At 43.8% G+C, this 27,263-nt stretch overlaps 1 protein-coding gene across 2 annotated transcripts in view; it reads left to right on the top strand.

Moving 5' to 3' along the window:
• TSPAN18 (tetraspanin 18) overlaps window positions 1-19,841 on the top strand; it is a 438,254-nt gene extending 418,413 nt beyond the window's left edge. For both annotated transcript variants that reach the window (XM_060262263.1, XM_060262264.1), the window contains 4 exons: window positions 11,863-11,961; window positions 15,013-15,192; window positions 17,268-17,351; window positions 19,734-19,841. In XM_060262263.1, the coding sequence (XP_060118246.1) occupies window positions 11,863-11,961; window positions 15,013-15,192; window positions 17,268-17,351; window positions 19,734-19,781 (411 nt within the window). In that variant the 3' untranslated portion in view covers window positions 19,782-19,841. The remainder of the gene's footprint in view (window positions 1-11,862; window positions 11,962-15,012; window positions 15,193-17,267; window positions 17,352-19,733) is intronic.
• The last annotated feature ends 7,422 nt before the right edge of the window (window positions 19,842-27,263 follow it).

Raw genomic sequence — 27,263 nt, 5'->3', positions numbered from 1 at the left:
CTCCTAAATTCCCGAAATTGAGAGGCCGCCCTATCATAAGCCCTTCTCGTACTAGGCGCTAAAGCCAACTGAATGGCCCTACCGGCTTCAGCTTCCCAAGCCGCCATAGATCCAAGGGCATCCGCTCTGGCCGTAAGTCCGCTTCTGGGGCGAGCTGCCGAAAACGCTCCATCTGTTGGCGAGATAGAGCGTCCGCCACCCCATTGCAGACCCCGGGGACATGCCTAGCCGTGAACAAAATGTTCAACTGGAGGCAACGAAGCGTAAAAGATCTAACCAGATTCATGACCAGCAAAGACTTTGAAGTCAAGGAGTTGATAACATGTACCACTGCCATGTTATCACACCAAAAGAGCACAGAATGGTTGGCGAGTTGCTCACCCCAGAGCCAAACCGCGACTAGGATAGGGAAAAATTCCAAAAAGGTCAGGTCCCTATTGAGCCCACTGTCCAACCATTCTGTCGGCCATTGCTCTGCACACCAATGCCCCCTAAAATATACACCAAACCCAGAAGATCCGGAGGCGTCCGAGGAGATCTGAAGTTCAGCTTCGATCTTCAGCTCATCCCTCCAAAAAGAAACACCATTGAATGCCTCCAAAAACATAGCCCAGACCTCCAGGTCCGCCTGCATACCTGCGGTCACCCGAACACGATGATAGGGGGAACGCAACTTCCGCATAGCGTCACAAAGACGCCGCAAGAAAGCCCTGCCTGGTGCCACCACTTTGCATGCAAAGTTAAGGTGACCCACAACCTGTTGCAACTCCAGCAACGAAACCTTGCACCGACCTTTTAGTGCAGCCAACCGAGCCTTAAGGTCCACTACCTTTGCATCTGGCAGCCGAGAAGACTGTTTGTGGGTGTCCAGCTCAATACCCAGAAAGGTAAGTACCGAACTGGGTCCCTCAGTCTTCTCCTGCGCCAACGGAACTCCAAGCTCGCTGGCTAACTCCTGAAAGGAACGCAACAGCCTGGCACACTGCCCAGAGCCTGGAGGACCAACCAAAAGGTAGTCATCCAGGTAATGTGCCGTGTCGTTGCACCCCGTCCTGTCTCGCAACGCCCACTCAATAAAGGAACTGAAACGCTCAAATGCGGCGCAGGATACCGAGCAACCCATGGGGAGGGCGCGGTCCATATAGAACTTGCCCTCGAAGCAAAAACCAAGGAGCTCGAAATCCTGGGGGTGCACTGGTAAGAGACGAAATGCTGACTTAATGTCACATTTCGCCATCTCAGCCCCAATGTCACAACCCTGCACTACTTTGACCGCTTGGTCAAATGAAGTGTACCGCACTGAGCACAGTTCATCAGGGATGGCGTCATTGACCGACGCCCCTTTGGGGTAGGACAGGTGATGGATGAGCCGATACTCCCCGGGTGCCTTTTTAGGCACCACCCCCAAGGGAGATACTCGCAATGTCGGGACCGGCGGTGAGTCAAAAGGCCAAGAACCCTGCCTTCCTGGCACTCCTTGGCGATCTTTGCTCGAACAATGTGTTCGAGACCTGCCACTGACTTAAGGTTGGGGGCCAAAAAAGGGGCCCTATGCCCCTGGTAGGGGATCCTGAACCTCATGGAAAACCCTTCCCACAAGTATCGCCCATCTGACTTGCGTGGGTACTTTCTCAATAAATTATTGAGAACCCTCAGACGAATGGGGCTGGGCCCCTTTTCCAGGAGGCTGCTGACCGCTGCCGCCGCCCCCGGGGCGCTTGACCCAGGCTTTTGGCTTAGATCTACTGCAGGCGGAAAGGGCATGAGGCCCGCTACACAGTGGGCACTCGTGCTTGAATTTGCAGAGCTTCCTGGGGCATACTCCCTTGGAAGTGAACTCCCAACATAGCAGCCGGGATTGAACCGGCTGGCCCGCCGACGGGCGGGCACCTGCAGTGAGCTGCTGCTGTTGCTTTTGGACTAAATGTCCGCTGTCTGATCTGTCACCGGCGTTAGGCTTCGCCGGGGACATCAGCTGCAGCCAAAGCTGCTGGTTGACTTGGTCCCAAGGCAACCCAGGGTTGACAGCCGCCCTCATACGGAAGGCTTCGTCGTATTGCAGCCATGCTGCACCGACGAAGTCCGTATAAGCTCTGTAGATAATGTCGATGTATTGAAAAAGGGCGGCCACGTGGGCCGGCTGTGCCCTAGCAATAACCCCTGCGTAGATTAAAAAGCCGGGCAGCCAATTTGCCCAGGTCCTATCTACCTTTCGGCATTTCAGCTTCTCCTTATCCTTTTCGTCAAGCTCGTCTTTGCTTTTCTTCTCGATCTCTCTATAGAGAAGGCTGAACACATCCACGTATTCTCCGCGCAAGATCTTTTCATGGGTAAGTCCCGTCAAATGATCCCCCAGAGGCAACGAGGTGTCACCATATGGGAAAGCGTGAAATGGGATGTTAGCATAAAACCACACGCCTCCAAGGCCACCGGCTTCGAGCCCAGTAGAGCCCAATCCCTGCATCTGAGCAAATTGTTGACCACCCCAAGGCAGAACCCCTTGGGAAGGCGACACTGAGGAGGCTGCAGGAGTCGCAGCGACTGCCTGTAGACCCGCTGCCTGTAAACCAACACTACCTAGCCCCGGCCCCTGATTGACAAGACTCTGTAGACCCCAAGGCCAGGGGAGCCCAGGCCCCCATTGGACAGCGGGTGCGCCCGGCTGCCCTATGCCCCAATTCCCCCCCCCAAACTTGGGGGAAGGGCCGGAGCCTGAATAGGTCCCCAGGGCCACCCTGGATTCTGCTGCCACAACAGCTTACCCCCAGCATCAGCAGGAGTTCCACCACCTTCCGGAATCTGCGGAAGACCACCTCCATGGACGCCATCGCTCGGTTGTCCCCCTGATGGTCCCTCGCCTGGGTCCTCCTCGTCTTTCGGCTCCGGCTGTGGATCAGGCGCCGACACTCCGCCCTGCATCGCAGACAGTCGCGCAAGCATCTCTGCCTCAAACGTAAGGTGCGGCGACCGCCCAGAAGCGCGGCGACGCCCCTGCCAAATGGGGGCCCCTGCTGTGAGCCGTTGCTGCTCTAAAGCCTCAACTTGGCTAAGAATGGCCAAACGAACCTGCTCCCCTTGACCGTGATCCTCAGCCGGGCGCGCACGGGGTGGACGGGCTGGTTGTTTGCCCTTGCCCTTATCTTGACCTTTCCTAGGTGCCATAGTGATAAACTTGGCCTGTAGTGGGGCAGCAGATAAAGAGGACTACTCCCCAGTGCTTCCTTGTCAAATTACAAACAGGGGTGTACCCCTTTAAAACCAACAGAACAAGGCCGCTAAAGCGCCTCAACCCTAAAGCGCCTCCACCCACTATGCCAATGCTGCGTCACAGGCCCACTGCTGACTAATCGCTTGCCTAAAATGGCCGCTGCAAGGACCCAGAAAATGGCCGCCGCGTGCGCCTTCCTTGCCACCCAAGCAGCCTCCAAGAAAATGGCCGCCGTGCGCGCCTTCCTTGCCGCCCAAACAGCCTCCAAGAAAATGGCCGCCGCGTGCGCCTTCCTTGCCGCCCAAACAGTCTCCTAGAAAATGGCCGCCCTGCGCGCCGGGCAAAGCACGAAGCTTACCCTTGCTGCCCAATGACTGCCACTTGAAGAAAAGGCCGTCGCCCGCGCTTTGAAGACCACCTCCAATTAAACAAAAGGGGGGGCCGCCCGCCTCTTAAAAAATGGCCGCCGCAAGCGCCTTCTGCCGCGCACGAGGCTTCCCGCTCCCTCTGGGGCAACCGCCCTGCCCAGCGACCGCCGCGCGTGCTGCGGGCCGAGCCCGGCCGCAGCTAACGCCACACAGGCTCCCCGCCCCAGAAAGCAAAAAACTCCCAAACTCAGCCGCCGCTTGCGCGCTCCGTGTAACAACGATCACCGGACGCTCGCGCCCCGCCTGCTCTGCTCCGACAGACCAACCTGACGAACGGACCCTCGACGCTCTGCAGGCCAGAACCCTGCAGCTCACACACGAGGCTCTTCAACAGAGAGCCACGAAACAACGACACGAAGTCTGGGCGGGGCCAGGGCTTATATAGCCCCCCGACGCCACGCCCAGACCCAGCCCCGGATATGCTGGGCTGTCAGTCGCTGCTCCCTTCTTCCGCGGGGGCAAAGACGGCCCCCAGCCTGAACGCCGGCAATGCCGGCTTGGCTGGGAAGGGCCGAGCCTTCCTTTCATGGAATATGGGCTCTCCAGTTCAATGTGGTTTGATATCATCTATGGACTGTCTTTCTCTACTAGCATTGCACTGATCTATGCCCTTTCATTCCTATTCCCCTTCTCTCCTTAATCCCCTCCCCCCTTTCTTTTTCTTTTTAAGTTTTGTTTGTTTGTCTCTTTTTTGTTTTGTTTTGTTTGTGTGAGTTTTTTTTAAGGAGGGCACCTAGCACTATTTATATGGTCACCAGAATTGATAATATTCATTTTGTTTGAGATTTTGGAAATGTTCTCTGTACTTTATTTTTACATTTGCCAATGTTTGGTATATGAAGCAAAATATGTATATTTTGGTGTTGTTTCTTTTAATAAAGCTGTATTGTATTTAAAAAACAAAAACAGAGAATCAGTGCTTGGCCAAGGGTGACTTATTTTGGCCAGCTTTGTTATATTAATTTCTTTTCAGGCTGAAAGAGAGCTGTGATGTTTGTTACTTCTCCTTCTTTCCTCTCCTACTCAAAGTCATGATATTTGGAACAAACTAAAAATGTATACTAATGAAAGGAAACGGATTATTTTTCTGGCAAATCAGAACAGGCCCAGCACTGGGCTTTGTTTTAGGTCAAATCTCATAAAAATCACAAACACAAACCTCAAACATTTCCTTTGGGATTCTGCCTGTCAAAATAAAGGTTTCACTTTATATTCAAATGACTCTTTTGTTCCATAACTGGTCAAAGGAAGCCAACAGGGACTATTACCAACTGTAATATTAGTTTCAAAGTCTACACTTAGGAAACAGACAAGCATCAATAAAAAGTCTGTGTGGTTGTCTCCACAGGAAGAGAGGCCAGGCAGTTAAATTATGCAAAAGAAGTGAAGGGAAACACAATGCTGAAGTATGTGGGGACACCTCCTAGCTCAGAAGTCTCTGATGATGCTGGCTTATTTCCCAAGAGAGCATCCCTGTCCTGTCTGAATAACAAACATTTGCATTTTAAGATAATGTGGCCTTTTCATTTTAAGGTACAGCTTTAACAGCTTTCCAAAAAAGCTGTGAGGTCCAAAATATCCCCATTAATTTTACTAATGAAGCTATCATGCAAGGAGTATAAAAGTTATATTAACCCACTGTGTGTTTCCAACAAACATAGAATTACTGAGTACTTGTTAATTTGTTAACGAACACTTTTAGTAGAAGACAGAGTCAGGAACACAGGATGATCTTGACAGGCTGGAAAACTAGGCTAAAACAAATAAGATGCATTTTAATGGGGATAAATGTAAAGTTCTACATTTAGATAGAACAAATCAAGTGCATAATTATAGGATGGGGAAACTTGTCTTGGCAATAGTATATGCAGAAAGGATCTAGGGGTCTTAGTGGACCATACACTGAACATGAGTCAGCAATTAGATCCAGGTGGGCAGACGTGTTGGTCTGAAGCAATAGATCAAAATAGAAGTCCCATAGCACCTTTAAGACCAACAAAGTTTTATTCAGAATGTAACCTTTCGTATGCATGCATACTTCATCAGACAGTGGAATGGGGTACAGTGAGCACATATAGCTGGTGGCCAGTAGTTAAGAATGCAAAGTGGTACAAAGTTAGAATCCAGTGGCAAAATAATGAAATTAACAAATTGAAAGGACATTTAGTCTGGATAGCATTTGCATGGGAAACCAACAAAACAGTAACATGTCAGAATGGGAGAATGATGGTGAGAATGTTGTGAGGCAATGAATGCTGTCTGTTAATTGCTCTATTGCTTGCAAATCTGAGTTAAACTGAGAACATGTCTTTCCCAGAGGTCTTCCTGTTTACCTAATTTACTTTTTAACATGTAACATATATTATAAACATAATTCTGGTTTGCCATTAGAAAAAAATAATACATTAAAACATAGTGGAAAATAGATTTAGCATATGTAATGAGATCAGTAGTGTGATATGGTAGCTAAAAAGGCCAATGCAGTTTTGGGCTGTATCAACAGAAGTGTAGTGTCCAGATCACACAAAGTGATGGCATCGCTTTACTCTGCTTTGTTTAGACCTCACTTAGAGTATTGTGTTCAGTGTGGGGCACTATAATTTAAGTAGGATATAGACAAGCTGGAATGTGTCCAGAGGAGGGCAATGAAGATAGTGAAGGATTTGGAGACCAGGTCCTACAAGGAAAGGTTGAAGGAGCTGGCATGTTTAGCCTGGAGAGGAGGCGAGAGGTGATATGATCAACATCTTCAAGTACTTGAAGGGCTGTCATATAGAGGATGGTGCAGAATTGTTTTCTGTTGCCCCAGAAGGTCCAACCAGAACCAGTGAGTTGAAATTAAATCAGAAGAGTTTTCAACTAAACATTAGGAAGAACTTCCTGACAGAGCAGTTCTTCAGTGGAACAGGCTTCCTCGGGAGGTGGTAGGTTCTCTTTTTTTTTGAGGTTTTTAAACAGAGGCTAGATGGCCATCTGGCAGCAATGCTGATTCTGTGAATTAGGCAGATCATGAGAAGAAAGGCAGGAAGGGTTCCATCAGTGCTTAGTTCTTGTGGCCCTTTCTTACACATCCAGGGAAATAGTGTTTGTCACTTTAGGGTCAATGAGGGATTTTTCTCCAGGCCAGTTTGGCAAGGGATCCTGGAGGTTTTTGCCATCTTCTGGGCATGGAGCAGGGGTCACTGGGGATGTATGTGTCTGTGTAGGGGGGGGAGGTATTTGTGAATTTCCTGCATTGTGGACTAGGGTTGGACTAGATGACCCTGGAAGTTGCTTCCAGCTCTATTGTCACACAGCAGGGGCCTAGCAGGGCCTTCTGCTGGCTGCCACCACTCTGGTAAGGGTCTGTATGGAGGGTCCAGAGCATCCAACCACCCTTGTCTTCTTTATTAATAAATACCTCTTAACTATGACCAAGGAAATACTACCCAGGCAGTATAAGAACAAAAAGTTTATTATTAGTGCTCTAAAACAATAAGTGGGTGATAAGGATTTAGTGCTAAAGTGAATATGGAACAGTAAAGTTTGGTGCAAATAAACAAAAGCCCTGATGCATTTAGCTATACAGTCAGTACTCTAATATCAAACTCACCACACTTCCGTTGGGTGAGGGATCTTCCTACTGCTTGTTCCAGAGAGCAGTCTTTGTCTGTAATCTTTCTAGACAGACAACCTCTCTGCCTACAGCCTCTTCAGGAAGAACACACCCTGTCTGTGCTTGGCCCTTTTTATGCTCTCTTCCAGGTCCCACCACCCTCTGGGCTAGTTTCCCTCCAAAACCTTGCCACCCATTCAGAGGGATAGAGGGAATCCTGGGAAATGTAGACTTTTCCCAATAACTTCTAGGCACTAGGCCAGGATCATGGCTATTATTCTAGTGTTCAGGTTACATGCATGGTATAAAAATGGAAATTTTCTGCTGAGTTTTTCCTTTATGAAAATAGTTATGTATGTATTTATTTCATTTTTACCCTGTCCTTCCTCAGATGAGCTTAGGGATTGCTCTATCCCCTCTTACATTTTATTCTTGTAACAACCCTGTGAGGTAGGTCAGACTGAGAGACACTGACTGGCTAAAGGCTTTTCTGTGAGCTTTGTGGCAATTGCAGATTTGAACCTGGGTCTCACAGATCTTTGTATGATGCTCTAACCACTACAGTACATATTCTGCTGTGCTTCTGCCATGAGTGAGAGAAATTCAGAAACACTGATGTAGAGGACACCTAGAGATGAGTGAAACTTCCCTTAGTATTTGCCAGCTTTCTTGGCAAGTGTTTGGAGAAAGCTCACCTGATTTCCAAGAGTTCCCTGTGTGCATGCATACAGTACCAGTCACACCACAGAAACAGAAAATTGCTTCTGGAAATTCAGTCCACCTTCCCAACATGTACACCCAGAAAAAAGAGTAGGTCTAAGATGTGGAAGACAGACAACAGCCACATAGAACATTAGCAACAAATAATCCATTGTTGGACTTAGATAGAGATGTTCACGGTATACAAGGGTGTGCTGCTGATTTCTACAGACAGATTTCTGCCCACCAAAATGACTCTGTCATCATCTTCTGCTGTTGTAGCCCTAAATTACCCTCAGTGCTGCTCCTCAAGGGACCCCCCTAGGAGCAGCATTTTGGGGGATATTTTGGGTTACAGCAAGAGAGGAAGTTGTACTTCAAGTAAGGTTGCCATATCTAGCTGGGACCTCGTCGGGACACCCCAACTCCGCGCCACGTTGCCCAGAAAGTAACGGAAAGGCAGTTGGGTGACGGTTAATTTGTTTACCTGAGGCGTGCGCCGCGGCTGCTCCCCCGCGACGTTCTTAAGAGGGTCTCGTGCCTCCTCTCAAACTGCCTGAAGAGCGCACGCTGCTGCTGCCACTGCAGCCACAGCTTCCGCCGCTGCCACTGCTGCTTCTACCTCAAATGCCGGTTTTGAAGTGGGAGGGGCGGGGGGAGAAAATGAGCCGAACTCTCCTTAGTTGTCCTCATCCTCCCTCTCCTCCTGGCTTTGGCACATGCGTAGAAGAAGCAAGCATTTCGCCCGCTGCTGTTGCCGGGCTTTCTGCTCCTCCAAAAAAGCCGCTGAACGGGGTGGAGGGGTGGGGCTGTGTCGAGAAGCCCAAGAGCAGTGCGAAAAGGCTGCTGGGGGCTGTAGTTTAGCATTTCAGTCAGTGTTCAAAGCGCTTTGCATGGTGCAAATCGAGACAAAATTGGGTCTTGTTGGGATGTCGGGACAAGAAGGTCCATAACGGTGATGGTCCCGATATATCGGGACGGATGGCAACCCTAACTTTATGGGCAGAAATTCACCCATTGAAATGTTCCACTGGATCCAAGCCAATATTATAGATTTATGCACATGTACCTACAAAATATCTGGCTTTGGTTACTTGATGTGCTGATGAGACATTCTCAGAATTTCATGAAATGTTCCAAGTTGGAAGAGAATTTATTAAGACAATAGTAATCTGTCAGAAGCTGGGTTCAGGTAGCCGGCTCAAGGTTGACTCAGCCTTCCATCCTTCCGAGGTTGGTAAAATGAGTACCCAGCTTGCTGGGAGGAAAGTGTAGATGACTGGGGAGGGCAATGGCAAACCACCCCGTAAAAAGTCTGCTGTGGAAACATTGTGAAAGCAACATCACCCTCAAGTCGGAAATAACTGGTGCTTGCACAGGGGACTACTTTTACCTTTACTTAATCTGTTTATAATACAGCTGTTTATGAGCTGGACAAATTCAGTAAAATAAATCAGGTAATTACTGATTTTTGTAACATCATCACTATCGACCATAACACTAAGTGGTAATCCATGGATTGATCTTTTTCATGCAATATTTTTTCACACAACCAGGTGGGTAGCCATGTTGGTCTGAAGCAGTGTGACAAAGTTAGAGTCATACAACCATTATTGTTGAGCCAGAATTATTACTCTGCATTCATTCCCAACATTAAATAATAGCTCAAGCACCAAGTTTTTTTTTTAATTGTCTTAACTTGACTACTAGACATCATGTAATGATCATGTAATAAAACCCTCTGGGTTGTCTAATATAATTTATCAGCAGAATGTGCTGTCAGTTGCCAGTCTTCCCAGCATTCCCTTTCCTGTTTTCCAGCAGGAATTTCCTGCCCCAGGAAAGTTTATTCCTGAGGTTTGGGGACCTGCATGCCTTTTCAGTGAGCAGAAGTGGTTAGATCTGTTGTGAAGAGGGAACTGGGCTGCTGACAGATTTACTGACAGGTTCTATGGATTTTCAGATATTCAAAACATCCTTCTCAGCCATCTACTATGTAACTTTTGACATACATTCATTTAACTATGAAAATATAGATAAATCCTGAATTAATTTATAATATGCACTTATTTTCAATAAGTTCAGTCTTTTATTAGCAACTGTCATTCATAATAGATCACAAAGATGCAATTAATAATAGGCTTAAGATGTCAGCATAGCACATGTGCTTTGTAAAAGAATCACTGCTGACCTTAAAACTGGTGAGGCGGTGAAATGAAGATATGACAGTTGATATGGTTTTCATGGCCATGTGGGGGTTCTTTGCTCTTATTTAAACAATGTGGAGAGAAGGTCAGGCACAAAAATCTCATAATATAGTTCTGAAGCTGCAGTCCCATGCCTTTCCCATGTGCTTGATAAGTAAACACCTTTTCGAACAGGATAGAATTAGAACTCTGTGAATGTCATTCATACATTGTAAAATGTATGGAAACATTAACTTCTTTAGAATCTTATCCTGTCTATCAAAATTAACTAGAATAAGCATTTAATACTTTTATTACTACATATCTGGGATTTGGCAAAAAGTCAGGATTCCTTGCAAGAATTTCAAAGGTTCACAAGGGAAGTTGTCTTATCCAGAAAGATACTTTCAGGTAGTAATTTGTTGAAATCCATCATTGGGTTAAAAAGGAGATCTGTAGAGGCCTTTAGTGTTGTGCAGGGGTTAGAGGAAAGAACTAGTCTGGGAAAGCCAGATCCAAATCCCCACTGTGCCATGAAAGCTTTCTGGGAGCCTTGGGTCAGTTATGTGCTCTCAACCTAATTTACCTCATAGGGCTGCTGGGAGGATTAAACAGAGAGAAGAACTATGTAAGAAACTTTGGGTCCCCATTGGAAAGACCTCATGGGTACAATAATCTGTTTACCTCAAGTGATTTAACAGTCAAGTTGCTACTGTGTTCTTGAAGTACTGTATGCCAATATAAACCTGTGTTCATCATCCCAACAAGGGTCTCCAAGCAAATGCTCAAGACTATGCATTACAGACTCAGCCTGATCTCTTTTCTTGGCATTCAGCTGTTGTAGAACAGCAACTTGGAAGGGGTGAGGCAAGTGTCTACCCTTGGAGTCTTGCAGTGAGGCTGTGAAACAGCTATTTAAGAAGGACTAAGGGGCAGTTTCAAAGATAGAGATGGGGGTTCTGGGTTATCTGATTAATGATTCTTTTAGTAGATGGTTACTTTTGTATAGTACTTGTTTTTGTAACCTCACTCTATCAGATAGACAGACTTTATCTAATTAATTAAATAAATAAAATTGAATCCAGCAACGCACTATGATTTTGGGGAACATTTTCGCCAAACCTAACTTAGGACAAAGATTGAGCTTGGAACCCACAGCTCAAGCCTTTTCTTACCTATGTTACATTAATTTAATGAGGCAGCACTTTGTTCAACAAATGTTAACATATTAAAGGATTTATCTAGGTATATAGCTGTGTTGGTCTGAAGCAATGGAACAAAGTGAGTCCCATGGCACCTTTAAAACCAACTAAGTTTTATTCAAAGTATGACCTTCCATGTGCATACACTTTGAATAAAAGTTTGTTGGCCTTAAAGGTGCTATAGGACTCTAACTTTGTTCAAAGATTTATCTGTAAGTTCACATCAAGGGAAATGCTGGTCACCACTTTGGGACGAGGAAACATTTTTTCTTCAGGCCAGTTTGGCCAGGGATCCTGGAGATTTTTTGCCTTCTTCTGGGCATGGAGCAGGGGTCACTGGGGGGGGGGGTGTTAGAGAGGAAGGTATTTATTAATTCCCTGCATTGTACAGGGGGTTGGACTAGATGACCCTGGAGGTACCATCCAACTCTGTGTTTCTACTAGTAGCACCATACAAACACTGCTTGCTACCATGCTGCAGCACTTTGTGCAAAAAGATCTTCCATCAGTTCTTTCTCTTTTTATCTAATTCTGTGTGCTATAGCTGACCCGAGAGTTCTTTACCAAGGAGCTAAAGAAGCACTATCAGGGGAACAATGAGTCAGATATCTTCTCTTCCACCTGGAATTCAGTCATGATAACAGTGAGTAGCAGCATCTAAAAAGCAGCTTACATACAACTTTCCTGTTCAGCCTGTCTGGAAACTCACCCTAAATGTTCACAGTCCCCGCACGTGAGAGGCTTTTCTCATATACTTCTAAGTTGCATGTGACAGTGGATTTCCAGGGCTTTAATTTTAGTTATATTATTAAGAACATGAGGTCTGGTTTTAATGCATTCATATTTAGTACTTTGGGGGAGAGATTTATTTTGAAATATTTTTTCATCTCTAAATAGTGGTAGAATGTGTACATACAGTTGATCATGTCAGCCTGGCTACAGAGAAAGCTACACAGACAGATTTTGATTTTCCTTTCCATTGAAGTTATTTATATTGAAACAGTCTTCAAAATGAGCACTCACTTTCATTGCTGCATATACTTTGCCAAGGCACCCAGAATTCTTTATCAAGAAAGGTTGAATTATGTTACAGGTTAAAATAATGCATATTAAATTAATTATCATATGTTTGCATATATGTTCATGTTTTGCATATTATTTTAATTTGGGGAGGTTGTATATTTGTTTGTGTGTGTGCACCTGGAAGTCATGTCGACCTCTGGTGACTGACCCCTACTGGGGACCTGGAGGATATTCAGAGAGGTAGCTGAATAGAGACTGCCCCTGTGTTCCTGACTGTGTATTTCAAGGAAGTCTCCTGTCCAAGTACTAACCAGTGCCACCCCTGCTTAGCTCCCAAGATCTGATGAGATCAGGCTTGCCTGGCCTATCCAGGTCAGGGCCTGTTCTGTGTACTCATTGAATGGTAGGCCCAGAAACTGTGCAGGAGACTCTTCTGAGCCCATTGAACGTTTTGGTAGACATGACTGCCAGTCTTCATGCTTGACTTTGCACCTGTGGATTTTTTTTTTAACTTTGGTGGTTTGGACTGTACAAAACCTTCACCTTGAGGTTGTTTTTTTTTTTTTTAAAAAAATTCTCTTTTGGCAGAAATTAGGTGAAGGGGGGGTCAGTTGCTTGCCAGCCTCACTCAATATGGCTTTAAAAATGTAAAGGGCCAGATGCAGTGGGTTGGTCAAGCTTGCCCTGCCCCCAGCTAGAAAGGTGACACCTAACACGGAAGAAATAGTTTGGAGTTTTTCCTGGAGATTCCAGGAAGGGCTTTTTTGGAGGTGGGCAAAGAAGGAGTGACTACCCCCACAGAAGGAGATTGCCTCCCTGGTACATGGAGGAGAATCTTTGATGGAACACTCACCTAGGGCCTGCTGAAGGTGGCCACCACCCTGTGGAGGACTGCAAGGCCTGAGCAGAGGCTCCGCGGTAACGAGAATCCTTTAAGAACACTGTAACTTTTATGTAACTTATGTTATTTGACTTATGTTAACATTAGTTAGGGCATGTACAGAGGGAGAGACAAATGAGTTGTGTGTTTATACTTTTCTTTTGGATCCCTTACTCAGTCTGTTGCTATTCTAAGAATATGCACATGGGCATTTTCTTTTAAAGAAATGTTTTATAATTTTTAATGCTTGTGGCTGTTTTCTGTACAACATAGACTTCCATTGTTTTGGACATACCATTTTAAAATGAATACCAAGAGAAGGGGAGGGCAGTCAGTTGGCAGTGGTAACCAGACACTGGGTAGCAGGAGACTTAGGCACAAGGTGAGGTCTTAGAAGGGCAACTCAGGGAAGGAAGGCTGGGAGCACTTTTCCTCTCAGTGGATAGTTCCTACAAAGGTTTTGGGCTGGATTGTCACCAATATGCAGATGACACCCAGCTCTATCTGTTGATGAATGTGCCAGCTCAGAAGGTGAGGAATCTGTGAGTGATACTGGATACCTCCCTTTCTATGGATGCCCAGGTCACAGCAATTGCATGATCTGCCTTTTACTTTCTTCAGCAGGTCAAACAGCTAGAGCCCTATCTGACTCCCCAGGATTTAGCAACAGTGATCCATGCAACAGTCACTTCCAGGTTGGATTATTGTAATTCGCTCTATGCAGGCTTGCCCTTGGGGCTGATCTGGAAACTCCAACTGGTGCAAAATGCGACAGCACGGCTGTTAACTGGATTGCCTTTATGGGCAGACAGTCAGCTGATGCTGTGCAAACTGCACTGGTTACCAATTGAGTACCAGATCCGCTTCAAGGTCCTAGTATTGACTTTCAAAGCCTTATGTGGCCTGGGACTGATATTCCTGCAGGACTGCCTCTCCACATATAAACCCTGAAGATTGCTGCAATCTGTTAACCAACATCTTTTGGCCATCCCTGGCCCAAAGGATGTTTGACTTGCCTCGACCAGGGCCTGGCCCCGGCCTGGTGGAATCAGCTCCCCATGAAGATCCGGGCCCTACCAGATTTACTACCATTCTGTAGAACCTGTAAAATGGAGCTATTCCGCCAGACTTTCAGCTAAGGCAAACTGGTGTCCTTTCTCTACTGCCTATACCATCTATTGTCCTCCCCCACAATGATTTACCATCTGGACTATCATATTCGTACCAATATCTATGTCTTAATCTGCAATGCGTGCCCACTCTGCCTATGTCTTATTTTATTGAACTGTGCTATTTTTAATTGTATAGTATTATTTTACCATTGCGTTTTAGCTGTTTCTACTATGTTTTGTGATATGCCCTGAGCCCGTCATGGGAAAGGGCAGAATATAAATCTACTAAAATAAATAAATAATAAAGGCCAGGTGGTGACTGAAAGAGGGAAAGAAAAGTCCCTCCAAGGGTTGGAAAAGCCATGTGGGAGGCACATGCCAGGCAGAGACCTTGGATGGCCACTGGTGCCCAGATGCCTTAGAGGGCAAGACAGAACAGGACCTGCAGGTCCACAATTTCTCAGCATACAGTATTTTTCACTAATTAACAAACTGTATCCTTTTTGTATGCTTGCAGAAAACATATACCATAGTCAGCAGGCTTCCTTCACTGGTTCCTACATATCTTTCCTGCCTCTCTTCCTTTTTAAATTGCATGCCATTTTCAAGCACTCTCTGATGCTTCCCATAGTGCTGCAAAACAATGTTAACCATCTGATTTCCTTTCATGTCTGATAAGTTTGGCTGCTGTGGTGTCAATGGTCCAGAAGATTTTAAATCTGCTTCACGTTTTCAACTTCTGTATTCACACGATGCATTTCCTGAAGCTTGCTGCCGACGGGCGATCCAGTCTCGAGATGGAATGTTTGTCAGCAAGGAAAACTGTCTCATGGGGAAGGAAATATACCAAAACCGGCAGGTAATGGAGACACAGCAAGCCAAATGAGACTGATTGTGTAGTTTATCTGATGGGAAATACAGTATTTTCAGGTTTCTGTCTTGAAGGATGTTGATAAAAAGATTTCTCTGTCTAAACTGATGCAGAAATGCAGTATATCTCTTTCTTTGTGTGTGTGTTATATTACATTGGATGAAAATGTTTTATCATATTTCTCCTTCACCAGTCTTGCAAGGTGGTCCACTATTATCCATTTTGATGATGTAGCATTGAATCTGAGAGACAGTGACTTTCCCAAGGCCACGTAATACATCCATGACACATGATGGAAGTGAGCATAAAGGCAGACTTCCAGGCTCAAGTCCACCCATAGTGGCTCCCATAAGTGCAAACCATATATGAATGCACCTTGAGCACCATGCAGAATAAATGTCATTTTATAGTTCTCATAACAGTCAACTAATTCTATTATGATCCTAGGTTGCTTTCTAGAACAGTATTTAGCTCCTGCAGCTGGGAATTTTCCTTTCTAGTAACTTTTTATGCACAGTGCTGTTTTACAGGATGAGCAGAAGCAAGGGTGAACAGAGGAACTGACTGGTCAAGGAAACATACAGAATGTAAATGAATGATCCTATAGGGAGATGTGGTGTGTGAACATGTGAACAAAGACTCTTTTAGAACAAAACAAAAACCCTTTCAGGGCAAGGAGTCAAACTTTATGGAGGAAAATGGAAGTTAGCTGGTGGCTGCAACAAGAGAAGCTAGGCCAGCAGTGGCCAAACTTGCTTAACATAAGAGCCACATATAATATACATCAGATGTTTGAGGGAAGGAAGGAAGGAAGGAAGGAAGGAAGGAAGGAAGGAAGGAAGGAAGGAAGGAAGGAAGGAAGGAAGGAAGGAAGGAAGGAAGGAAGGAAGGAAGGAAGGAGAGATGGAAGCAAAGCAACTTTAACTTTAAATGCATTCTCCAAGCCACTGGGTGGCTTGGCTTGAGGAAATGATTTAAAGAGACAAATGCCTTTACCAAGTTGGCTGAAAGGGTAGCGGGGGCTTTGAGAGCCACACAATACGTGAATGAGCCACATGTGGCTCCTGAGCTGCATTTTGGCCATTCCTGGGCTAGTCTGACATAAGAACATAAGAGAAGCCATGTTGGATCAGGCCAGTGGCCCATCCAGTCCAACACCCTGTGTCACACAGTGGCCAAAAAAATTATATATACACACACACATACACACACACACACACTGTGGCTAATAGCCACTGATGGACCTCTGCTCCATATTTTTATCTAACCCCATCTTGAAGCTGGCTATGCTTGTAGCCGCCACCACCTCCTGTGGCAATGAATTCCACATGTTAATCACCCTTTGGGTGATTAAGTCCACCCATAGATTTGACTAATAAAGTTGGGCAAATCACAGAATGAGGTTCAGTACCTGAGGAGTGGCCATTGGTTTCAGGATTTCATAATGGTTTTTTTGTCATTTTGGTGTTCTGCAAAGCATGGCAGGATGTTTAAAGACTGACCCTGACATAATATTAAATTGATACAGATGCATACAGGATCATCTGTAGAGTTTGAAAAACATTTGAAAACTGTGAAGCCAGGCAGGAACCTGGAGGTGAATTCATCTTTCAAATGGGATGTTCCATCACTTTCACATGGAGCATCATACAAATGCCTCTGTTTCATTGTTATGGTACAGCTCTCCCTCATGTATAGATTGGCCATGATTAGTTCCAGATTGCAAACCATACTGCCTAAATGTGGTGTCAGACTCCAGAACTGGGACATGCATTTCTTGACCAGGATTACAAAAATAAAAGTTGGAAGCTCCTTTTCTTTACAAGTCACTTAACAGCTTTGATTACCTGTCTACATATTCATCTTTCCTGACCTAAACAGAAAGTTTTCTAATGCTATTGCTGTCAGCCTTGTCACAGTTAGACAACATTGTTCCTAAAGGCTATGTTGTCAAAACTGGATTTTTACTGGATTTCCCATCCATATATCTTGGAAGGATCTACTAATAGATTGTATGAAACAAGCCATGTCTTACTTCATGGGGGTATTTTCTTTCCTTTTAGGGTTGCTACACTGTGATCCTGAACTCTTTTGAGACATATGTATACCTTGCGGGAGCACTTGCGATTGGGGTTTTAGCCATTGAGGTATGCTAATTGCTGTATAATGAATTTCACTCTGTAGATTCTCACCACATGCTGAATTTTTGTATATTATCTGCAGCCTTTGCAAAGTGAAAGAATTTTACACAGGAAGCAGAGGAAAACAATTCTGCACTGCCCTCTGGTGTTTGGTCTGGCTTTAGAAATAGGTCTGGGACAATCACTCTATGTGAATGGTTATTTGGAATGAAATTATTAGAAGTAATGCAAACAATGTCAATGTTTTTCCTTTTTTGCAATTTATTTTGAAAGTTGTTCAGAGATGTTCAGTGTTTGGCTATGCAGTAAGTTTTAAAAATCTGTGCAAGTTTGAAATACTAGGGCAGTGTTCTAAATGTTCAAATATTAAACAATGCAAAGTAGGAGTGTCATAAAAGAAGAAACTAGCACACACACTTGAATATATTGATTGAAGCATGACCTTGAAGATTAGCATAGCTAAATGCAGATCACTAACTTATTCTATCTCCAGAACAAAGTAGGTCAATTTGCATTTTTAAGACCAAGTTAGACCTTTAAGAACAAGTTAGCTTGTTTTGGTCACCAGACAGAAGATGCAAGGGCTGAAGAAGGAAGCTTGTAGTCACACAGAAGATGTAAAGTTTGTGCTGAGTAGAGAGATTGAGAAGGGGAGGACATGCTAAAGTCAGGGGGAAAACATCTGAAGTTTCACCTCTGAAGGACTAGAAGCCTTGACTTTAGTCCAACAGGAAACCAGGAGGAAGAGAAATAAACAGGAGTCTTGATTGCACCTGAAAGACTGCAATAAGATCAGTTTCTGCCTAAATGGATGGCGTCCAGTGTTTGCCTGCTCCTGCACTGTTCTGAATGAGAACACATGGGGTGAGCAAGCCAACTGAGGATTGCCCCATGTGAGCTGACCATTCGGGTGGGCAGGAGGATTTGCATTGCAGCAGTTGCTCATAGCCCTTTGGGGATGTGTGAGCTCCCCTCCCCTTTCTGAGACCATGCAGGACTAGTCAGTCACCAGTTAACGGGCCATGCAGGAATCTGGTGGTCCCTACTCAAATTGGCCATGAAGTAGGCCCTTTTTCTCCTTCTTCATATGGCTTGGTGGGGGTAGGCATAAATAGGTCTGGTTATTCTTGTTAGGTCCTATCTAGGAGAACAGGAAAAGTATGGGTTAAGGGAAGTTCAAATTGGTAAGTATCCTGAAATATAGGGGGTATCAAATTGGGCACCTATTGGTTTTGCAGTCTGGGTAGCTTAGTTGGGGCCCCCTCAGGGTGAACAGTTGTTGACTGGGACTATTCCTTTCCATCTCCTCTATGGGCTGTGAAGATAAAGGTCCAGAGAAATTCGAGCCCTGGCTCTGAGCCTGGGTGGTGTTGCCCATTATGAGGCTTGCTTTGCAAGCCAGTTACAACCAATGCTTTAAGAGTTATTAAATTGCAGATCAGCTAGGTTCAATAAAGTTCCTAGTTTACTCATAGAAGTGTATTTTCATTCAGAGGCGGGCAGACAAAATCCTGCCAGTGTTTATGGTGCCACGGAACTTTTATTTCTGCTGCATTGGACTGGCATGGTGTCTCTCTCTAGCTTACTAAGATGAAGATGGTTAGAGTTACTTGCAATGGGAGAAAAAAATTAGTAAAATTGTAGAAAAACTCCTTTTCTGTAGAAGTTCAAAATTAGTATCGGGTAATGTAGTTTTGGGCTGCCAGCTTCCGGATGAGAAATACCTGGAGATTTGGGGGGGTGCAGCTTGAGGAGCAAAGGGCTTGGGGAACAGAACAGGTACACACTTGGCATGGCTCAACATGGCTCAGCCCAACCTGACCTGGCCCAGCCCAACAAGGTCTCATTTATGTTAGATCTGGCCCTCATGACAAATGAGTTTGACACCCCTGTTCTAAAGTATCCATTTTCTCTAGGCAAACTGATCTCTGCTGCTTGAAGATCAGTTGTAATCTCAGGAGATCTCCAGCCACCACCTGGAGGCTGGTAGCCCTAGGTATTACAAATTACTATTGAGTATATGTCCCATTGTTAAGAGTAGCAGAAGATCCATAAAGAAACATACTCATTTAACAGATAAGCCAATACATTTTAATTCAAAAAGCAGCTCATCATTAGTGGAATTGTGTTATATGTGGAAAAACACAGTTTATAACAGTTATTGTAATAGAACATGTTGTTATTCATACAGAATTCTGCTGAGGAATGGCTATTTTTGTCCTGAAATTCGTTGGATCAACTCGTTTCTGTACCTTCCTACCACCTTTGTTCCTTTGTTCTTATTTTGTTCTGGACTTATTTGGGTTTTTTAAATTTCTACTGGACCATAATTCAGACTGGCCAGCTCTTTCTATTGTAATGTTTGCCTTATTTCTGATTCCTCCACAGCTATTTGCTATGATCTTTGCCATGTGCCTCTTTCGAGGAATCCAGTAAGAAGCATCCCATGATGAGCTGAGAATTTTTTCTGACCATATGTTTTGAAGAAAGGAAAAATGCAAGATGAGCTTTATTTTTTGGTTAACAAAATGAAAAGAAAGGTTTGTAATATATGAATGACCAAAAGGATTGTACTTCAGGGGCTGGAACTTTGAGGTGCTGTGCACTGCATTGCCTTCTCCTAGGGCAGTCATCCGTCTGAAGCCACATAGAATGGGTTGCACTACAGCCTCCAAGGCAGGGAGGAAGCGAATTCTGATGGTCCCCACTGAAGCAGGATGTTGTGTGGGATTCCCATATATTTCATGATAATGAACCACCAACTGGGGAAGAGGAGGACCCCCTTACATATACTAGATTGGAATTCAGCCACCTAACAAACTGCTCAGCCAAAGCATTGTGAGAAGGCCAGTTTTAAACAGGTTGGGGGGGAAATAGTTTTGACACTGAGTTGTATGAGCCCAATCAACAAAGATGAGCATGAAACTATTGCTTTCAACAGCCAGAAGATTCTTGTATCACTGGGAATGAGAATGCCTTTGTCTGGAGTCCTACAGGAGAAACTAAGGATACTGTGCTGGGAAATGGGAGGGGGGAATAGATGACCATGAGGTGAAATCAGTTTAGTACATAACTTTTGTTTTGTTATGACGATGGGTTTTCTGTTGTGTTCTGTGAGAGGGAAAAAGACCACAGCAATCTGATGGCTGACTCCCTCAATTTTACAGAAAAGTATTCTCCTCTAGAATAGTTGGTGCTGCTTTCCCGGGGGAGGGGGGGTGTTTGTTTTCTTTTTAAGCTTCTGAATGTGCTGTCACCACACCATTGTGTGCAAGATATGTTGCATAGCTTAGCCTTTAGTGGCCATTGATTAGCTTGTCTCCATGTTTCAGTGTGCCTTTCAGCTGTGTGGAAAATCTCAATGGCAGTCAGAGCAGTGAGAAGCTTTTACAGTTCTACTTTGCAGAGTTCTATCTGTGGAGTTTCTTCCACTGCTTTTGTTTCAAGAAATTCCCATTTAGGTGCTTCTTGGACTGTGGGAATTATTAAGTAGAATCAAATGTAATAACACACCCTGTCCAGCAACTTTCTCCCCCTCTACTGGTGCCAAATTGTGTTTTCAGCTATGTGCAATACATTCAGCTCAGTTGGTAGAACCCAACTTTAGAAAACAGGCCCTTGCTTAAAAGGGAGAAGGGGCAAAACTCAACTTCCCAAACAAGTCTTGAAAAAAAATGTGGTCAGAAATTCCAAAGGGTTTGTAAACATAGCTAGATGGAGGTGCAAACTGCACAAGAAGAAATAATAGTCTACTGCTAGAAGACATAAGAAAAACATGCAGATGTTACATGCCCTGAGTTTTTGTGAAAGCCTTACAAGGACACTAATGAGTATTCCTCATAGAAACAAGGTTATGAACAAATATTAAGTGCCAGCTGCAGATGATGCAAGCAAATAAGGAAAGAATTAAAAGATCTGCATCACAAACCATAGCCTAGTGAAGGACTTCAAATGATGAACTAAATGTTTGTATGTTTCTTAACAACATCTCCTGTGAAAAGGTGCAATTAGGGTGCATGTAGGGCTCAGAGTTACATAGAGCAAGGAAGGCAACAGGACTGGCAATAGTATTTATCCCATTGACTTGTTGATAATTTCAGATTCTATATTGAAACCAGTCCTCACATAGACACAGAAGGACATCTGAAGCCACTTTTCCCCAAACACCTGATTGGTTCACACATGCCAGTACCATCTATGTTGGCTGGCAGCAGCTCTCCAAGGTCTCAGGATAGGTTTTTTTCCCCTGGCTATGCTACCTGAGATTCTTTTTACAGATACTGTGGGGTACTGAGCCCAAGAAGTACATGCACTGCTTTGAATGTTCTCTCAAAATTAAGCTGAACTCCTCTTAAAGAGACAATCATTGCAGATGAGGGAAATCTCAGAACCTCGATGAGAACCTTAGATTTAACATGCTTGTTTACAATTTCAGTTCTGCAACTACCCTTTACCAGTACCAGTCCTCTTTCTGCCTCATTTAGTTTCTCAGTCCCTCCCCAAGTCTCCTGTCATTTCCCTTATGAGTACTGTAATAATCCCAAAGATGGGACACCTTTATCTTTAATGGCCTAGAGGTGGTAAATATTCATAGAATCGGGAAGGAGGGATCTTTGCTGATTCTACCACTTCCTGTGGCTAAATAGCTGGTGTCTCAGAGGAGGAATTGCAGAAACCATCCCTTCTAGTAATGAAATTAACCATCATAGGGAGAGAGAGGTGAGGAATATATTACAGGACAGCATCTTGCCCATGAGATTTTAAAATGAAGATGCCTTCTCCCCACTTTTTAAACAAGAAATGCACATAATATATCACACCATAAATGGAACAGTACTGTGTCATGTTCCTTTTAAAATTCTTATGCAAGGTAAGCATAATACTCTTCCTGCTTTAAGTTGTTGACAGGTTTGGGACAGAAGTAGAACTCTCTCCCTCTCGCAACATGAAACAAACTATTTCCTCTAGGAAAATTTGACTCCATATAACAAGTTTAGTACTGGAGTTTTTAGGCTGTAGTCTTGAAAACATTGGCTTGGAAGGAATTAAATTTTGTTTAAACAAATGAAACTTTTTTCCAAGTAAGTCAAATCTGGTGCCTGTCAGAATGAGTGTTGCAATAGCTGAGGCACTTTTTTGGTATAATCAAATGAGAGGGGAGGCACAATCCAGCATGCCATTCTCCTAGACAGGGTCCATTAAAATGAATGAGAGGTACTGGAATCTCAAGGAACTTGCAGTAGAGAGCTTAACATTGGACTTGTCATTACATTCTTATTATGTGAACTGAGATCCACTCAGTCCCTTCCACTGTCTGCCATTGTCACTGTTACAAGTGCCTGAGAAAACAGGCCACTTGTGAAGTAGATGTTGAAATCTATTTTAAATTTAAAAACGTTTCTTTTTTGTTAGAAAGCTAGAGCTAATTTATCTTGTATTCCTACTGTAATGCTTTTTTATACTGAAAGGGTCTTTTTGTAACATAAAACAGAACACTACCCTGAAACATTCTGCACAGTTTCGGTGTGCATTTCCTTAAAAAAAAAGAAAAGAAAAAAATAAAGATATTGTGATGATGAAGTGGTTTTCTTTTCTCTGTTTCTGGGTTGTATTTTTTAAGAATTATGCATGGGAAGTCTTGATTTTTCTCTGCAAAGAAAAGCGTGTTTACACAGCAACAGCAAGCTTTACTTAAAAGCCAGTAACATGGACCGCCTGCTTGGAATTGGCAATAGGACAGAAAGTTGGCCTACATTAGTTACTATTTTCATTCTTCTTTGGATTGGCAAATAAACCAGAAGGGCAAGAACTGGTTTCTATTTTAAACATTTTTTTTCCTGAAGTGACCCATGAATATGTGTACTGGCTAAGGGTTATATACACAAGACAATTATATTTTTAATAAAGTTCTGTAAGGCACTCCAAAACCCCAAACATTTTCGTAAACATATTCCATGAGACCAGAGCTGAAACCTCAATATCAACATAACAGGAAGACATACAGGATGGTGCAGAGTTGTTTTCTGTTGCCCCAGAAAGTTGGACCAGAACCAGTGGGTTGAAACTAAATTGAGTTTTTGCCTAAACAGTACAAAGAACTTCCCGACAGAGCAATTCCTCAGTGGAACAGGCTTCCTTGAGAGGTGGTGGGCTCTCCTCCTTAGGTTTTCAAACAGAGGCTAGATGGTCATCTGGCAGCAATGCTGATTCTGTGAACTTAGGCAGATCATGAGAAGAAGGGCAGGAAAGGTTGCATCTGTGCTTAGTTCTTGTGGCTCCTTCTTACATGTTCAGAGAAATGCTGTTTGCCACTTTGGGATCAGTCAGCAATTTTTCTCCAGGCCAATTTTTCCAGGGATCCTGGAGAGAGGGTTTTTTCCCATTTCTTTTTGCCATCTTTTGGGCTTGGAACACAGGTCACTGGGTGTATGTGTGTAGGAGGGAGATACTAGTGAATTTTATGCATTGTGCAGGGGGTTGGGCTAGATGACCCTGGAGGTCCCTTCCAACTCTATGATTCTATATCCCAGTCATGTATCCTTATACCAGTCTGAAACTGTTGTTCTCCTTGGATTGGTAATGTTTTACTCATTAAACTAAAGTGTTAACAATGATTAAGCAGCCTGCTGGTAAGCGAGTGATAACTTTATGCAGGTCAATAGAGGTCCATGCCTTCAAACTGGCTGAACAGGTACAAAGTGTGATGCAGATAAGATTTTTGGCTAGGTTCCCCTTATGCGTAGCTGAACCAGCTATCATATTCACCATAGAAGCTATGAAATCAAACAAGGCAAAGTGGTGCCTCCTTCAAACTCTAGTTATTGTCACAAGGAGTGCAAGACAGACCAATGTAAAGTCAATTCTGAATAGTCATTAGTTTCTTATAGCAGAACAAAACCAAAGTCCAATGACACCTTAAAAACTAACACCATTGATTCCAACATGAGTTTTCATGGGTCAGAGTTGAGAGAGCTAACTTCCTTAGATGCAATGAAAAAAAAATCACTTGCCTCATTTTATTCAGGCCTCTTTGCTCAATTTAGGATTGCCAAATCCAATTCAAGAAATATCTGGGGACTTTGGGGGTGGAGCCAGGAGACACTGGGGGTGGAGCCAAGAGCAAGGGTGTGACAAGCATAATTGAACACCAAGGGAGTTCTGGCTATCACATTTAAAGGGACAGCACACCTTTTTAAATGCCTTCCTTCCATGGGAAATAATGAAGGATAGGGGCACCTTCTTTTGGGGCTCATAGAATTGGACCCCCTGGTCCAATCTTTTTGAAATTTGGGGGGTATTTTGGGGAGAGGCACTGGATGCTATACTGAAAATTTGTTGCCTCTACCTCCAAAAACAGCCCCTCCCCCAGAGTCCCAGATAGCTATGAATCAATTCTCCATTATTTCCTATGGGAATAACAGAGTTCCCCGCAGACATTTCCCTCCCCTCCCCCCTGCTTTCTGATGACCCTGAAGTGGGGGGAGGGCCTCCAAACTGGGGAATCCCCTGCCCCCACCTAGGGATTAAAACCAAAAAGAGGGAGAGTCACAGAGAAGTAGGAAGCAGGCGAATACCGTGACTAAATAAAATTATTAGAAACAATTTATACAAAATTTATAGAATATATTCAAAGTGATAACAACACATATTTAAATACTAATAAAGTTCAGGGTGAGAGATTTAGAACAAACTTGACATACAACAAAGCACATGAAACAGTTTCAACCGGAAGTTACTTTCAAAAGTCTAAAGTGCAAAAAGTGCTTGTAGACAAAATAAAAAGTGATATGCTTTGTAAAGACTGTTTGGTATGGTGCTTGTATGAGTTGTTGTTTATCCTAAAAATGTAACTTTCCTTGGAAGAACTTCAAATACCTCCTCTTTGAGAAAGAGATATTGAAACGGCACAGCAACTTATCGGCCGGCACCAGGCTCCATCAGTGTTGTTGGAGACTCCTAATACAAAAATCTTTGGACTTTGGACCTTGAGTACATATTTTGTCTACAAGCATTTTTTTCACTTTGGACTTTTGGAAGTAACTTCCAGTTGAAACTGTTTCATGTGCTTTGTTGTATGTCAAGTTTGTTCTAAATCTCTCACCCTGAATTTTATTAGTATTTAAATATGTGTTGGTATCACTTTCAATATATTCTATAAATTTTGTATAAATTGTTTCTAATAATTTCATTATTTAGTCATGGTACTCGCCTGCTTCCCACCTGGGGATTGGCAGCCTTATCTATGCTGCTCTCTCTCACTCACACACACACACACTCATACCCACCCACTTACTTGCTCTAAAACCAAAGCAAAACAAATGGAGGGCTGTTTTCTGAAGAGCTTCTGCTACTGACCCTTCCCCATGAAATATTTCCTGCTCAACTTTAAAGGCACACACACACAAACAGGCATTTTGAAACAGGACCTGTTTGCAGGTTTCTAAACCTGCCAGAGACCTAGAGGTACATGGTGGCTGTGGGGGTGGGGCTTCCCCCACCGGCCAGCTGACTGGGGACGGGGGAAGCCTCTAAAACCGGGAGATCCCCCGTTGGAACATGGGTATTGGGAAACCTAGCTTAATTCCTCTCTTTTTACCCTCCCTTTGTAAATTTTCTGCATAAAAATGAAGGAAGTGATCTTTGTTTCTATTGTAGCTCATTAAGTGGGCTCTGACTCATTAAAATTCATGCTGGAATAAGCGCTGCACATCTATAAGGTACCACGGACTTCTGTTTTGTTTAGCTGTAAACATACTTAACCTCTTAGCTAGGTGTATTCATGAGATCATGTGAATGTGATTTTTCTCCAGGAACAAGCAAAAAGCAGCACCAGCAGCAACTTTCCAGTGTTGCCTGTTGAACACCAGCCCGATACTATTGTCAGGCATGTTTTTGTCAATCTGTGGGTCTTTGCCCTCATGGAGTAGTACAAGTCACAATGATTTAAAGGACTTGAACTCTCTGTAGTAAACTTTAACAGCACAGTCAGATTTGGCATGAAGAACTGTTGTCTTGGTGCCCTGCCCGTAGCGTTATTTGCCAACTTCTCAGCCTACTGGAGAAAGCCACAGCTGTCTTCATTCAGTACAGATGCCCTTGATTGTTAAGATGGCCTGATGCCACATGCAAGGTGCAGTTTTGAACAGAAGGGCTGTAGTTTAGCAGAGAATGCTTAATTCGTGGTAAAATTCTTGAGAGACAGGAGTACCATCCTTGTTTTTGTCAAGAACACCAGAGAACATTTTAAAATCAGACCTCCTGATGCAAATTGCATGCAAGCTTTTTTGTTTGCTTTGTAAAGATAAGTGAAGAAAAGGTGAATGCTGTGTTTCTTCAAAGAGATGATGATTCTTAAGCTATTAGCAAGATTTGATACATATGGATGCGCATGGGATTCCTCTTCAATATGAGAAATGCAAGAAACAAGCAAAGGCAAATGTTATGGTATTGTTCATGGTGATTTTCTTTTTAAAAGCTTGCTCATTATAGAAATATTAGGACCAACAAGGATAAAAAGGTGAGATAAAAAGTTTCAAAACTCACAATATGAGCAATTATAAATTTCCCACCCAAACCCGCATCTGCTCACATGCTTGGGCAGCAGATGGTTACAAGCCTGGAGTGCATTCTTTCCTTCAGTCTAGTTATCTGCAGGATAACTCCTTGGTGGGGAGGGCGGGGTATAAATCGAATAAAATAAATAAAATAAAATAAAATAAAATAAAATAAATAACTGCACTCTACATTAGTCAAAACCCTGTGGAAGAAAATGCTCAAAGCCATATGGTAACTGATGAATATCATGCTTATTTTACATGTGCGAGGACCATCTTTCTCACAGTCTAAGGACTTCAAGTGACATTAGAATGCAGCATTGACTTCCGGGTTATTTCATCTTGCCTTCAGGGGTGTCCGCAG

Source organism: Heteronotia binoei, chromosome 21 (assembly GCF_032191835.1).
Source record: "Heteronotia binoei isolate CCM8104 ecotype False Entrance Well chromosome 21, APGP_CSIRO_Hbin_v1, whole genome shotgun sequence".
In the NCBI taxonomy this organism is placed as follows: Eukaryota; Metazoa; Chordata; class Lepidosauria; order Squamata; family Gekkonidae; genus Heteronotia; species Heteronotia binoei.
Note: the sequence above shows the minus strand (reverse complement) of the source record. Positions and strands in the feature narration are given on the sequence as shown.